Source organism: Ramularia collo-cygni (assembly GCF_900074925.1).
Source record: "Ramularia collo-cygni strain URUG2 genome assembly, contig: RCC_scaffold17, whole genome shotgun sequence".
In the NCBI taxonomy this organism is placed as follows: Eukaryota; Fungi; Ascomycota; class Dothideomycetes; order Mycosphaerellales; family Mycosphaerellaceae; genus Ramularia; species Ramularia collo-cygni.
Window position 1 is genome coordinate 467767 of NW_019716271.1, and position 13425 is coordinate 481191.

At 52.3% G+C, this 13425-nt stretch overlaps 6 protein-coding genes; 3 read left to right on the top strand and 3 right to left on the bottom strand.

Annotated features, from left to right (window-relative positions):
- Positions 1-337: 337 nt before the first annotated feature.
- On the bottom strand, positions 338-1507 carry RCC_09355 (related to phosphatidylinositol transfer protein PDR16 and related proteins; the record flags this gene model as incomplete). The annotated part of the gene is made up of 1 exon (XM_023774597.1): positions 338-1507. The coding sequence occupies one exon, from the start codon at positions 1505-1507 to the stop codon at positions 338-340; it is 1170 nt and encodes a 389-aa protein (XP_023630365.1).
- Positions 1508-1983: 476 nt separating this feature from the next.
- RCC_09356 (related to para-aminobenzoic acid synthetase) lies at positions 1984-4267 on the bottom strand (the record flags this gene model as incomplete). XM_023774598.1 has 2 exons in its annotated part: positions 1984-2398; positions 2451-4267. The coding sequence occupies 2 exons, from the start codon at positions 4265-4267 to the stop codon at positions 1984-1986; spliced, it is 2232 nt and encodes a 743-aa protein (XP_023630366.1).
- Positions 4268-4816: 549 nt separating this feature from the next.
- Positions 4817-5134, top strand: RCC_09357 (uncharacterized protein; the record flags this gene model as incomplete). XM_023774599.1 has 2 exons in its annotated part: positions 4817-4859; positions 4929-5134. The coding sequence occupies 2 exons, from the start codon at positions 4817-4819 to the stop codon at positions 5132-5134; spliced, it is 249 nt and encodes an 82-aa protein (XP_023630367.1).
- A 455-nt stretch (positions 5135-5589) lies between these two features.
- RCC_09358 (probable protein transport protein sec22) lies at positions 5590-6353 on the bottom strand (the record flags this gene model as incomplete). XM_023774600.1 has 3 exons in its annotated part: positions 5590-5738; positions 5800-6119; positions 6178-6353. The coding sequence occupies 3 exons, from the start codon at positions 6351-6353 to the stop codon at positions 5590-5592; spliced, it is 645 nt and encodes a 214-aa protein (XP_023630368.1).
- Positions 6354-7702: 1349 nt separating this feature from the next.
- On the top strand, positions 7703-10870 carry RCC_09359 (related to ankyrin 3; the record flags this gene model as incomplete). XM_023774601.1 has 6 exons in its annotated part: positions 7703-7874; positions 7937-9498; positions 9556-10245; positions 10297-10490; positions 10540-10622; positions 10683-10870. 6 exons carry the CDS (start codon positions 7703-7705, stop codon positions 10868-10870), a joined length of 2889 nt encoding a protein of 962 aa, XP_023630369.1.
- A 1321-nt stretch (positions 10871-12191) lies between these two features.
- Positions 12192-13110, top strand: RCC_09360 (uncharacterized protein; the record flags this gene model as incomplete). XM_023774602.1 has 2 exons in its annotated part: positions 12192-12799; positions 12855-13110. The coding sequence occupies 2 exons, from the start codon at positions 12192-12194 to the stop codon at positions 13108-13110; spliced, it is 864 nt and encodes a 287-aa protein (XP_023630370.1).
- Positions 13111-13425: the final 315 nt, after the last annotated feature.

The following is a 13425-nucleotide window of genomic DNA, read 5'->3' on the forward strand; positions in this document are numbered from 1 at the left end:
TGTCGAGGAACGAAGTAGGTAGAATACTTGCCTTGCCTTCCTTCCCTCACGGCCTTGGAATAGAAGGAGAAGGAGATACCGGTGAGCGCGAAAGTGATACCAGCGAAATGGGCGCAAAGGAGGAACGCAGGAACGCCTTGCTCTTTGATCTGTACATCCCCTCGAGTGCCCGCTCTATGGGCCTGATTCCCAGGCTAGAAAGCGGCTTGCACAACAAATCCGCCCAATCAATCGTTTCATGCGCCGTAACCACCTTTGCCTGCCAACGCCGAGCATGCATGCCTTCCTCATGATACCCATAAACCTAGCTCGCGCTCTTCCCAATAATGGATTCCATCTAAACGCTCAACTTTGCAACATCATCCGCAACCGCATCAGCAGCACCGGCGGTCGACTCCCTCTCCTTCTCAACCTCCTGCAGACTCTTTGCCTGTCCTCCTCGGAGATACTCCTCGGACTCGCCCAGCCTCTTTCCACCGCTCTCCCATCGACTCTTGTAAGCCTCCCTCTTCGCACTCGCCATCTTGCCAAAAGCCGGCCAGTAGACATCGTGGTCATATTGAAAGTCACACTCCCCACCAAGTTTTTTCCACAACTGCTCCTTGGGCACAAACTTGTTCGAATTCTCGTTGAACTTCATCTTCTCCCGCGTGACAGGATCGATGAAGCTCGAAATCAGCTTGAAGAAGGTGTTGACATACCACGGCGTCTCGAGGATCAAAGCCTTGCCCAAACGCTCAGGGTTGTGGTTTTGAAGAATATTCAGCACAGCACGTGCCTGGCCAACAGTGGGCACCGTTCCTGCTTTGGATCCCGCGAAATTGATAATCAGGGCCGAAGTCTCGACGCCAGGGGGCATCATGTCGATTGTGCGGTCCAGCATGTAGCATAGATGGTGGATCTGACGATCGCTCATCTTGGTGTTCTGATTGCCGGGCAGCAGGTATAGACATGGCCGCTGCTCATTGTCGTAGCCCAGCACCACCTGTTTGCCCGTCTCATTTTCAGGCGAAATGTAGTCGTGTGTGAAGGTGTCGGCGCCGTATTCCCTTCGCCATGATAGAGTACTTTGCAGACGTTTCAGGGCATTCGGTACCGACCACTTGGTGGCGCGTAGGTAGCGGAGGAGGCATTCGCGGGTGAGGAACATCTTCTCGTGATCCTGCAGTGGTTCTAGGGGTGCATTCTTCGCCGTGGACGCTGGAACGGTGGTCCATGTCGAGACATCGGCGAGGACGGAAATGTACTTTGTTTCCTGCTCAGCGGTGAGGACTGGCTGAGGCGTGGGCTTCGTCAAGGCCGATGGTCTGGGGATCGGTGTCTTCAGCGGGCCATCCTTCGGCGCCGTCCATTCCTCCTCTGCTGCCCCCACGGTCGTGTTCGTTGCGCTGCTCGCGGGCGTGTCATTGATCGCGTGCTGGGAGTCGATCGATTTGAAGGATCCGTCGAGTGAAGCGGGCGAATCGGGGCGGGAGATGGCGGAGTTTCCAGTGGTGACGGCCGCCATGACTGCTGCTGTCTAGGGATCAGGGATGCGGGGAGTCGTCAATGACGAAGTGGCCTGATCCGACGAAATGACCTGTATGATGATGCGGATGAAAGGATCCAGCAAGGAGTCGATGTACAGGTCGGTGATCCTTCCGCTCCCAGAGACAATTGTTGAGATACGTAGGGAATGAGATTATAAATAGACCCTGTGATTCATGTGCAAATTTAAGAAAGATGCTGCAGCCAGTTGTAGAACTAGTTTTATATATCAAATTATTCCGGGAGTCCGGCGGCCACTTCAAATGAAGAAAAGAAACACGGTCATTATATGGCTGATTCCTCGCGGTCGAGTACGGAGCATTGTCCGTAAGCTGTTCATAATTGCGGAAGAGGCTGTCTTCCGAAGCCGGCGGCACATGGATGTGAGCAAGGTTCCTCTTAAATGATCATCCTGAAAAAATGTAGCTTGTGTTCATCCGTATCGTACACAATCAGCTAGAGAAGTGAGTTGAACACGCTCTCCCGCTTCGTCATCATCTCCTCCCACTCCGCCTCAGCATCACTCAAAGCCGTTATGGCACCACCAGCACCAACCCGCCAGACATCTCCTTCATCGTCCCATTTGAAGGCTGTCCGAATCACCACCGAGAAGTCTCCACCACCACCGACATCAAGGAAGCCGATCACACCGCTGTAGAGACCTCTGGGCTTGCCACCCTCAAGGTCCTTCAACAGCTCACATGAGCGCTTCTTGGGTGCTCCAGTCATTGATCCTGGAGGCAATGAAGCGGCGAGAACAGCCACGCCAGAAGCTGCCGGCTCAAGATCTCCTTCGATGACAGAGACGAGCTGGAAGACAGTCTCGTACTCTTCAATCGACATCAGCTTCGGCACACTGACGTTTGCAACTCTGTCCGCAGCATTAGTGATGAATCCGAAAGAACGATATTGAAATAACGTACCCCTTCACGCCGCTGAGATCATGTCTGATAAGATCCACAATCATCAAGTTCTCTGCACGCTCCTTGGCAGATCCAAGGACCTCCTCAGCTTTTGCTCTCGTCACTCCTGGGCTCTTCTTCACGGTGCCCTTGATGGGCCGGAACTGGCATTTACCATCCCGCGACCAGGACAGAAACCGCTCTGGGCTGCTACCCACGACCGTGAGACCCGGTCCTTGACGAGACTGCAATCGGAGGTAAGCACTGAAAGGCGCTGGGTTGCGGCTTCTCAGTCGACGGTACATCGACCAGCCGTCTACAGCTGTCTTGAGCAGCGACTGGTCGGTCAAGCAAAGCTCGTAAGATTCTCCTGCTCGCAAGTGTGCTTGACACTCGAGGACTTTGCGGCAGTATTCGTTCTTCTGTGGCTCGCTTACGACTTGGGCACAAATCTTGCCATCGATCGAAGTCTTCTCTGCTTCATCGTGGTTGGCGAGACTCTGTTGTAGCCGTTCCGCAATCAGATGTAGCCAACCTTCATCGTGATCACGCAAAGATTGCACGTAGATCTTTGCTTCCTTGTTGTCAATAATGACACTTCGTTCGGCAAAGATGAACGAGATGTCAGAGTGCTCCGGTGTCGCTCCCGATGGAGCTACCTTGATAGTTTCCAGGCCAGCTTCGTAGGAGATGAACCCAACAAGTCCTCCCCAGAACGGCAGGGTATCCAACCCGCCTGAAGCTTTGTTGTTCAGCACAAACTCATCGGCGTAGGATAGCGCTTGTTCGGCCGTGACGTGCTTTTCAAGAACAGTTTTACCCTTGCTAGTAACATCCAACACTCCACTCGCTGTAGAGTATCTGATGTGCGTGGACGAAGCGTCAGGCAGACCAATGATACTGAAGCGGCCAGTCTCTGGATTGACAGCCTTTCCATGGCGAGTTCCAGATTCCAGAACGAGCGGCTCGGAGCAACTGTCGTCGCGCAGAACCTCTGCAACGAAGGCGACGTCCGGAGAAGTGTATGCCTTGAACTCGAGCCAGTGAACTTGGCGAATGGGCTCCTCCACTTTGTTAGTTGAAGAGCTGAGCATGCGAATTTCGCTCTGCTGAAGCCCGTCCACGTGCAGCAGCGAAGCGCGGTTGCCACGTGAAGGTTGCGACTTCCAAGCACTGGCGTGTTTCCACCACTTTCCAATCGCCTTCTGGCCTTCCTTGTTGGTACAGATTGATTCCGGATGATATTGAACTCCCCAGAATGGCTTCTGAGCGTGTCTCACAGCCATCAATGTTGGCCCGTTGCTAACATTCATGAGATCCCATGCTAGAGGAACGAGGCTCTCGCACTGATCCGAAGGCTGCCAGAAGTCCCAACCAGGACCGACCACGCTCTGCAGGCGAACGTGAAGTGAATGGTATTGCGTCGCGACAAGCTTGCCGGTTCCCACGAAAATGTCTTTTCCGGAGTGCGTGAGAATGGCCATGATGCCATGACGAGGTTGCTTCAACCTCTCGACTGAGCCTCCGAACGCGAGACATAGACTCTGGAAGCCTAGGCAGATTCCCAGTACGGGTAGGAGGTGTTGATCAGGCAGAGTCCACAGCTTGTTGATCAATCCGATGTCTTCCGGGTTGGCAGGATGGCCGGGTCCAGGTCCGGCGACGACAGCGTCAAAGCCATCGAGAAAGTTGAAAAAAGCATCGTCGTTGAGGACGAAGCGAGGATCATCTATCTTGATGCTCTCGACGCTGACAGGCAGCTCTGCTTCGAGCAGAGCGATGATTGAATTGGAGAATGAGTCGTATGCATCGACGAAGAGGATACTGTGGCGTGGCATGTAGTGGATGGCTGGCGATATGATCGCAGGTTACAAGGTGTAACCAGCAAGTGTCGCTTAGTCCATCGAAGAAGCTAATATCAGTTCTTGGGTTCCCGCATGTGAATGAAAGAAGGAGTGAATTCTAGGAATCGTGATGATGAATATTTTACTTCTGTGACTTTCGGCTGTCGGAGCCTTTTTTGCCATGGGCCGCCGATAGAGCACCGATTAGGTGTTTCTCGTGTCGGCGAAAAAGATACACTGCCACGGTCAAAGTGACATGTGCGATACATAGTCGCCAGTGTGAGGTGTTGATTGATGCACCCTTCACAGTAAGCTTGGACATCCGGAGCACAGAGATTGGTCGCAGATACCTTGTAGTCCCAGCTGACCTCCCCGATACCATCACATGCTACCACCCTGCACACTGCAATATGATAAGGTTACTTCGCAATTAAATTGTCATTTCCCTCCTCTCTACAACTCAGCACCAGGAACAGAATCACCAAAAATCCCATCACAAGCACATCAGCCCTCCAACCTCAGACATCATCGTCGAAACCAAACATGGCGGAAAACAAAGTCGCGCCTGATCTCAGCGTCCCTGAAGGTACAGATAACTCATCATCCTTGTTCAAACCGTACAGTACACCTGTTGACGACCGTGGCTACTCCGCAGTTGCTCCAGCGCCGGAACCTACAACCGCTGCTGCTGATGAGACCGCCGCCCCCATCGCAACCACTACTACAGCAACCGAACCCGCTGCGGCGAAGCCTGCAGAGCCCGTGGCCCCAAAGAAGCAGAAGACGTCGCCTATGGATATCGTGAAGAAGCTTTTGGCCAAGTTCAAGAAGGAGAAGAAGGCTCAGCCTGTTGCTGCATGAGGGATGATGCATTGCCGTTGATGAGCGTTCGAGATACCCCTGACTGCAATGATTCTGGACCAGGTGCACAGCTGTGCACCGCCACTCCTCTCGTTAATACAAGCAATCCGACTTCCATGACCTTTTCACAAATTCTTTCAAGTCTGAAGCGCTGCATTCTCCGCTCCCAACAGTCCAATGTGGGTAGACTCGTAAATTTTGGAGGGCCTATCGACACAGATTGCAAGTCGTTGCGAGCCGYCGTCGCGTAGAGTACGGCAGCGTGCATCTCAAAGAGTCGAGTCTCGTCTCCCTTTGCTTCTCCCTCAATTCGTCGTGAAGAGGCAGTCTCACTGCACCGGTCCGGTACAAACTGAGTTGGCTGTGTCAATGTGAGAGCACCGTCTTGCTCGTTTTGGGTATCTTCATCCAACCAACTCCACGTTATGTTTCGTGAAAGCAATGTGCAAAGCACTCTACCAGAATCTCCACACAAGAAGAATGAGTATCACAAGGCCAAGGCCTGCGAAAGGGCMGTATTGCTTGAGCAGCAGTTCCCAGTTGATCCGTACTGCTGCACGCTTGTACTTGGCCGAGTCTTCTCTCAACCTTGAAGACATGTCGCCTGTGGGAATCACCGCATTAGCACTGCTATTCGTGTCATGAGGTGTCAACATGGCTCTTACCCATCTTCTCCAGCGAATCTCCACGGTATAGTAAATCCTCAATGTTTTTTGTCATGACTTGCGTGACGTCCTTGAGCTCATCATTCAGTCTCCCCAAGTTGTCTGTCGCCCGGCTGTCCTGATATGTCTTCTTCGTGCGCTCTATGAATCGATCGAATTCGCCGTATGCGTACGGACGGAGCTGAGGATCCAGATACGCATCGCGCTTGTAAGACGTCTGAAACTCTGCACGCACATCCTCGAGGTATGTGAGTGCCAGCTTCTTCGGGTAGCTGCGTTCGGTGATGGCGAGGTAGGCGACGTTGTCATTGAGCACGTAACTGTTGGCAGAAACTCCAGTCAGCGGCACGGAGTGGGATACAAGGGACGTCCACGTACTGTATAGAGTATTTGGCGCTTTCAATGGACGCTCGCGGTTCGGAATTGGGCGTGAGCTTCTTGATCACTTGTCTGATGTTTCCCTTTAACTCGCCCAACTCCTGTGCCTGTGCGTCGTCCACTGATGCTACCAGTGTCAACCCATCGAGACGGACAATCTGCGTCGTGTAAATCATCGCGGGTGTCGTGTGTTGTTGAGAAGACCAGGGAGATTATTCAATTGTTGTACGAGCATCGACGGATGTGCAAGCTGGTCTTCCCAGGCCAACCCACATGGCAGCCGCGATCGCTTGGACAGAACTTCCAATCCTCCTTCCTCCCACCAACCAACGTCACTTCGCATCTCCACCTCTCTCGAGCCTACGAACTTTTGAGCCTGGGGAACCGAGTCGAATCAAAAATTCACGTCAAGATAATGAACGCGCGAGAGAAAGCTGTCTCCTACCTGGAAGCGCTCCACAGCCAACCGGCCACCTTCTTGAAAACGCGTCTTTGCCAAGCGTCTGGCCATTGCTAGACATTCAGCCAATGCAAGAGTCATGGTCTTGGAAAGGAGACAAGCCCCACAGCCGCGGAAGTGTCGCCGCTGTATAAGCGCTGCCACGAGGCGAAACGCCCATGGGCCTAGATCGCGTGGCTTCACATTACTCAGGATATGAGTCCATGCGAATGCTGCATCTTTCATTTCTGTAGGTCTCGTCAACACAATACTGAAAGCATTCAAAGGACGAGAGTTTCCAGATCGCCGAGCGGCAAGTTCACCATATTTACTCATAAACATATATGACATTCAGCATTTGCAGCTAGGTTCGGAGGCGCTCTGACTGTATACCAGCAACAATCATTGAGTCAGCGTCTCTCGAGCATTGAGCCACAAATGCATCTAGTACCAGCGACCTAATACGCCACATTGCTTCTCTCGAGGACAGCATGGACATTGCTTCTGCGAAAGCATCGCCTGAGAGGGAACAGCAAACTATTCACTCTACATGGCCATGGGATCAGATGCCCCGTTGCCAATACCGAAGAGCTCCCCTCCCCTCCTTGGCCGTTCGACCGGACCATTCTCCAAAGACGTCGTTGGTCGTCAGTGCCCGTCAAGCCAGGTTCTTTCGACCATCAGCCTTGTTTTGAAACCGTCGCTTACGACTCGTGCACAGAAGCCACACGCTGCAAACATGTGCTAGTCCTCCCCAACTGCTTACTAGAGACAAGTTCCAGCGAGTCTCGCCCACCCCAGATGGCATAACGGTATCCATTGCTCGAGATGATTCGCTTGTCAAAGATTTGAGGGGCGACCATCGGCTCCCGGGATGCAGTTCCTTGAGACTCGCAAGACTTCATGGCCACCATGCAGGTAGGCCATAGAGCGTGCCTGAATCCCTTTATAGATCTGAACCTGGCCTCAATCGATATACTTCACAGCGAGCTCTCCACAATCGACCCGTACCTCACACGATCTTCCGATACAGCGCCGATCAGCACATACGGCCACTAAATAGGTCTGCCTACAATTGACACTCCCATGGCGCCAGCGAGGGGATCAAGCCTGGAGCTTTGCTCGAATACTATTGCCCTCGGCAATGGAATCGCAGTTCACACACTCGAGTATCTCAGCATTGCCAAGCATCCACGCCATGGAATCAAGGAGTGTGCCATTGAGTTTCTCGGTATCAGCCGCGCTCTCTTTTCAGCACGTAGGTTCGACGAATGCTCCGTTGTTGGGCACGAATGCTGATGGTTCTATGCTTTGTAACAGGCGCTGGGCTCTCTCGCACGACAATCACATTGCCCGGTGACATCGAACAAGAACTCAAGGCGCGACTACTTCAGACCAAGACTGCTTTTGTTGTACTCGATCAGGTGGTCAACAGGCTTGTGGCTGGTGAGAAAAGCTCTGGGTTAGGCAGACTAGGAAAGGGTCTCCTCTCCATGTTCTCCGATAATGATCTGGACAAGTTGAGAACAACACTGGCATCTACTCGAGCAGCCCTTAGCGTGAGCGCAATGATGTTCGGGTCTACGATTGTTGAGAGCAAGTATGATTCCGATAGGGGAATAGGACTTACGGCTCTTGCTGCTATACTGCAGATTCCCGATCCGACCAAAGGAGGAACAGCTTTGCAGACAATAGAAGAAAGTACCAGGGCAAATTTGCCGCCCAGGACTGGACCTCCCCCCTCCAAGGCTGGACCTTTCCCTCCTACGCCTGCTTTCGCCGCCGGATCAAATCTTTATGCACCGCGTGTATCGTCTCGTCGGGACATGAATCTCGCAAGCCCTGCTAGCGCCTCTGAGGCCTCTGATGGTACGTTCGAGCGCCGTCAAACGCCCGCAAGCTCGTCTGCCAAATCACTCACGACCTCGCAAAGTCGGAGTGATCGTAGCAGTATCGCCATTGATTCAATCTCGGATTTTACAGACATCACCTCTATCCTGAACATGCATCCACAAATGGACGGGCCCAACAGCCACGCCAACAGCATCGAGCAAGTTCCGAAGCAAGCTACGCGCATGCAAGTGGACCCATCGAAGGCATCCCGCTGGACACCCAAGCATGTCGGTTATGTTCCGGACTCTTCAAACATCGCTCTCGCCAGTGCTGTCCAGCATAGAGACCAAAAAATGGTAGAGCAGCTGCTGGACTGTGGTCTTTCCCCTCAAACCAAATTTCTTGGAGTAGCAATTGCGAACCATGATCTGCAGACTCTTCAACTTCTACTGGCATTCGGCGCTGCGCCTACAGCCAAGGATGTCGACGGGAATACACTACTGCACATAGCTACCAAGCATTCCTTCTATGAAGCAGCGCAGTTGCTCATAAAGTATGGAGCGCAACCAAATGCTTCTGGTGGACCCAATGGCGAGACGCCCCTGTCAATGTGCTCCACCGGAAATCGTTTCAACTTTGCAATGCTGTATCTGCAATATGGCGCTGACTGCAACGCTCCGCAAACAAACGGCGAAACACCGTTCACGCAAGCGATGAAYCTGACAACTTCACTGCAGCTGGTCCAAGCTATGCTCGTATACGGTGCTGATGTCAATCTCAAGAATGAACATGGCGAAACTCCGCTCTTCAAGGCACTCAATGCGAAACGACAAGACCTCTTTACGTTACTTCTCGATTCAGGAGCAGATGCCAACATGCCCGGTCCCAAGATCTTGCTGTGGCCAGCTGTACATCTCAATCAGCTTCAGATGCTCGAGACATTGCTCGAGCGCGGGGCGGACCTTCGCCGCGCTCCAGGGCTTCTAGAGCTCGCAACGTCGAGCAACCATCGGCCAATCATCGACCTCCTGCTGAAGCGTGGTGCAGATGTGAGTTCCAAAAAGACTGCCTCCCTTGTTTCCAAGACGACGCTTATACTTCTATAGGTCAACTCCAAGAAAGATGGCATCTACACGCCGCTTTGCTCTGCAATTCGTGACAACAGAGAGGATCTTGTAGATATGCTTCTCGCTAGCGGTGCTGATCCAAACCTTGCAGCATTAGAGTATCCCTTGTTCAAATGCGTGTCGTATCATCGCACATATCTGATGCCAAAGCTTTTAGACGCCGGAGCTAGTCCTCACGAGCCGAGAGGAATCGTTGAGCACGCAGTTGCAAAGAACGACAAAGATGCTTTGATCTTTCTGCTTAATCACAACTGCGATCCGAATGCTCGCAGCGAGAAGAACCATACGGCATTGACGACTGCTATTTGCGAGAACAGAACCGAGATGATTGACATCCTTCTTGCACATGGAGCTGATCCGGCTGTCCGAGGTCAGGAGTGGCCTATGACCCTGGCTGTTCATAACCCGGACATTCTGGCGAAAATACTCCCGTACATTCCCGAGGAGAAGATTAATAATGGTGCCATCGAGACAGCTGTCGTCGCCGACAAATTGGACAGTGTGAAACTATTGCTTGCCAAGGGCAAGGACATCGAGGGCAGAACCGGAGGAGTATTTTCACCTCTTACCACTTCTATCCGCGAGAACAGAAAGTCGATCTTCATGTACCTGTGTGAGGCTGGAGCAGACGTTAATTCTCCAGGAGAGCATCTACCTATCATTAAAGCTGTAAGCCATAAGCTGCTTAGAAGCTGGAAGCATGAGACTGACAGACTCTAGATTCGCCGTCATCGAGAGGACGACATGAGCTACATCGAACACCTGCTTGAGAGGGGCGCAGACATAAATTTGATGTATCGCGGTTGGAACGCAGTTCTACAAGCTCTAGACAACGGTGACATGCAAACCCTGCGTCTCCTGGCCGCCAGAGGTCATCCTGACCTGACCGCGAGAGATGAACATGGTCGTAGCGTGTAGGTGATACTGCATCAAATTCTGAGTTCCTATACTAAGTTTTTACAGTGAGGAGCTGATGCTCGACAGAGGAATGGAGCAGGAAATTCAAATTCTGCTAGGAGGAAGGTCTGAGAAGAAAGATGATCTAGGTCAGTTTCGAGATCTGACTGTGTGATGAGGAGCGCACGTGCTTAGTCTTTTCGAATTAGGGACTTCGCAGTGGCAACCATGGATTCTGGAGGCTCCGAAAGGCTGGCAGGCACCTCAAGGGGAATCCGTTGAAGACGATGATGTGTCATTTTCCACGTTCTCTATTAGTCGTCCAACGTCTGTTGCTCGCCGGTCACGGGTGCCCTCAAGTATATGTCTGAGTCGGAATGACAATGGGTGCTGGTGAAGGATCTGATCTGGCCTTGTGTTGTTGTGATTGCACATCTACCTCCACAATTACAGGTTTTTGTATGACACACCATCATCTCGATGGGAGCAAGGACTGGTGGGATTGAAGGTTGACGGCTCTCTGTATAGCGAATCGATAACAACGCTCGCGAACAGGTAGCCATAAGCACTAAAAAGAGCAACCCTACGGAGAGTCGAATGTCTTGTCGAATAATGTCTATTTCATCGTGCTTTTGTGATTACAGATAGCACGAACACTGCAGGTAGGATGGCAATCTTCAATTTCGCGAGGCTTTCGAGAAGTACCTGCGCTATACTTGGAGTATTCTACTTGGAGTTTTGTCCACTGCTTTCGATGATGCTTAATTCCGCCTACTTCATCACTCCTCTTTCATTGCACCAGAACTACTTTTGAAACCGGTTTGATCTATACAAAGATCCTGGCTTTCATAGGGGGCATAGGAGAATTTCCTGACTGCTTTATTGCTGTTCGATGTGCGCTCTTCGCTTGCTGTACCTCTAGAGTGGACGGACTTCTGACGCAGCACAAGTCCGCCCTTTGTATGTGGTGCCGCCCTGGCCGTTCGTAGAAGTTYGGGTGTGCTGGGTGTTGAGAGTTCCGCGTGAAATGCCAGAAGTCCTGATCTTAGCCCGTTCCTCTCGCCGGACAGGCAGGATGAGTTGGCCAACTGGAATTGCTTGTGACACGCTTGCAACCGCAGCATTCAATTCCGTGATAGCCGCCAGGTAGGGTTGATCAGCTTTCCTTCCTCCGAGCTGCAGATTTGTTCTCGCTGCTGCGGCAATGTAACAGTGACTCTTCATACCTTTGCTGAAGTGTCGTATGATCTATACCATGCATCTGTAGTCGGCGCTGAAGGGCCATGCGTCTCCATTCTCTCCGATAGCCGGCTCTTCAGCAGTGCAAAGGCTGTAGCATCAATAGCTTCAYGCTGCAAGCGACGCTGCCGGGTTTTGGAAACACCCGCGACATCAGCCTCGCTAGGCGTGATCGTACCAAGAGAACCTTTTGTTCTCAGATCATTGAAAAGGGCGCCACAACTTCCTCGACTGGCATTTCCTTCTATTTCCTGCTGGAAAACCGTGGCGCAAGTGCTGTGATATAGTCGAACCAGCGATATTCTCACCTCGACGCTCTGAATGCGTGCGCTCTGGTCGCGGGACAACAAAAGTGGAGGATCCCGGGACAGGCCATGTTTGCTCGAGTGAAATTGAGGAAGTCAGAGTGACAAACTTGCTTAAATGACCGCCTCCACCGCATCATCAACTCAACCAAAACAACAACACACGCGCTCGACATGTCGGACCATTCGGACCAGCCCTTTGACCCCAATGCGGGCATGTTCCTCGCGCCGGTCGAAAACGAAAACACCTTCGCGAAAACACCCGCCAACGTGACCAATGACTTCATCGAGGAGGCCAGACAGAACGCCGCCACTGCAGCAGCCGCAGAGTTGTCGGAGGTCATGTCCGAGGCCAGCATGGATCGAATGCAAGACAACAAGATCCCGCACTCGATTCCACCCAGTTCCACCGCCGTAGCAGCTACCACTCTCAAGAAGCGGAAGCGCATCACCATATTCAGAGTCACCAACGCGGACGAGCAGCCTGGAGCCCAAGCGAGTTCAGCGGTGACGACAACGCCGGCTGCCAATGCCAGCGAGGCACCTTTCAGCAGCCCAAACGCTCTTCCTCCCACTAAGAAGCGGAAGCGTAACTCCACCAAGAAGCAGATGAATGCGCGTGTCATTCCGCGCAGCCTAGATGAGTGCGACGATGCTGACAAAGAGCTCATCACGATGCGTGAGGCCGGACATGAGTGGAAGGCCATTCGCGCTCGATGGGCAGAAATGACGGGCGAGACGACCGCCACCTCGACTCTGCCCAATCGCTATTCGCGACTCAAGTACGTGTCAACGATCCCTAGATGCTTCCACTCCAGAGAGCTGACTTAATCGTAGGTCAAACTTCACTGTGATCAAAGAGGAAGACAACGGCCTTCTGATTGCCGCCAAGCGTGACGTCGAGGAGTCCTTTGAGAACCAAAAGTGGAATCTCATCTCTCGAGTGGTCGCCGAGAAGGGAGGGGAGACCTATGCCGCTATCGTGTTGAAGCGGCAGTACAAGAATCTCATGGTCAACGCAGGAGCCGTTCCTCCTCCTGGTGTTCTCGATCCGGACTTTACAGTCGAGCTGCCAGAGTCGGATGGCGAGTAGCTGTCCTCACATTGATACAGGATTTTGTTTATGGCGTGCAGGAAATCTTGTCGTGTGCACTCTCCAATGAAGGCTGAAGTCCGGCTGGCACAAATGACCTCTTCGACTGATAACAGATGAAGGCGGTTCCTGGACACCCTTACGAGCTGTACTTAAGAAWATTGAGATTATTGAACGTATGACGAGGAATTGATTCAGAGGAAATCAGATACTAGGGGAGTTGCTTGAATGAAAAACTGCTTACAGAACGTCTGACCTACTATGCTTTCAAGGCAGAACATGGCGAGAAAACCAGCCTAGCTTTCTGCGCTTTCA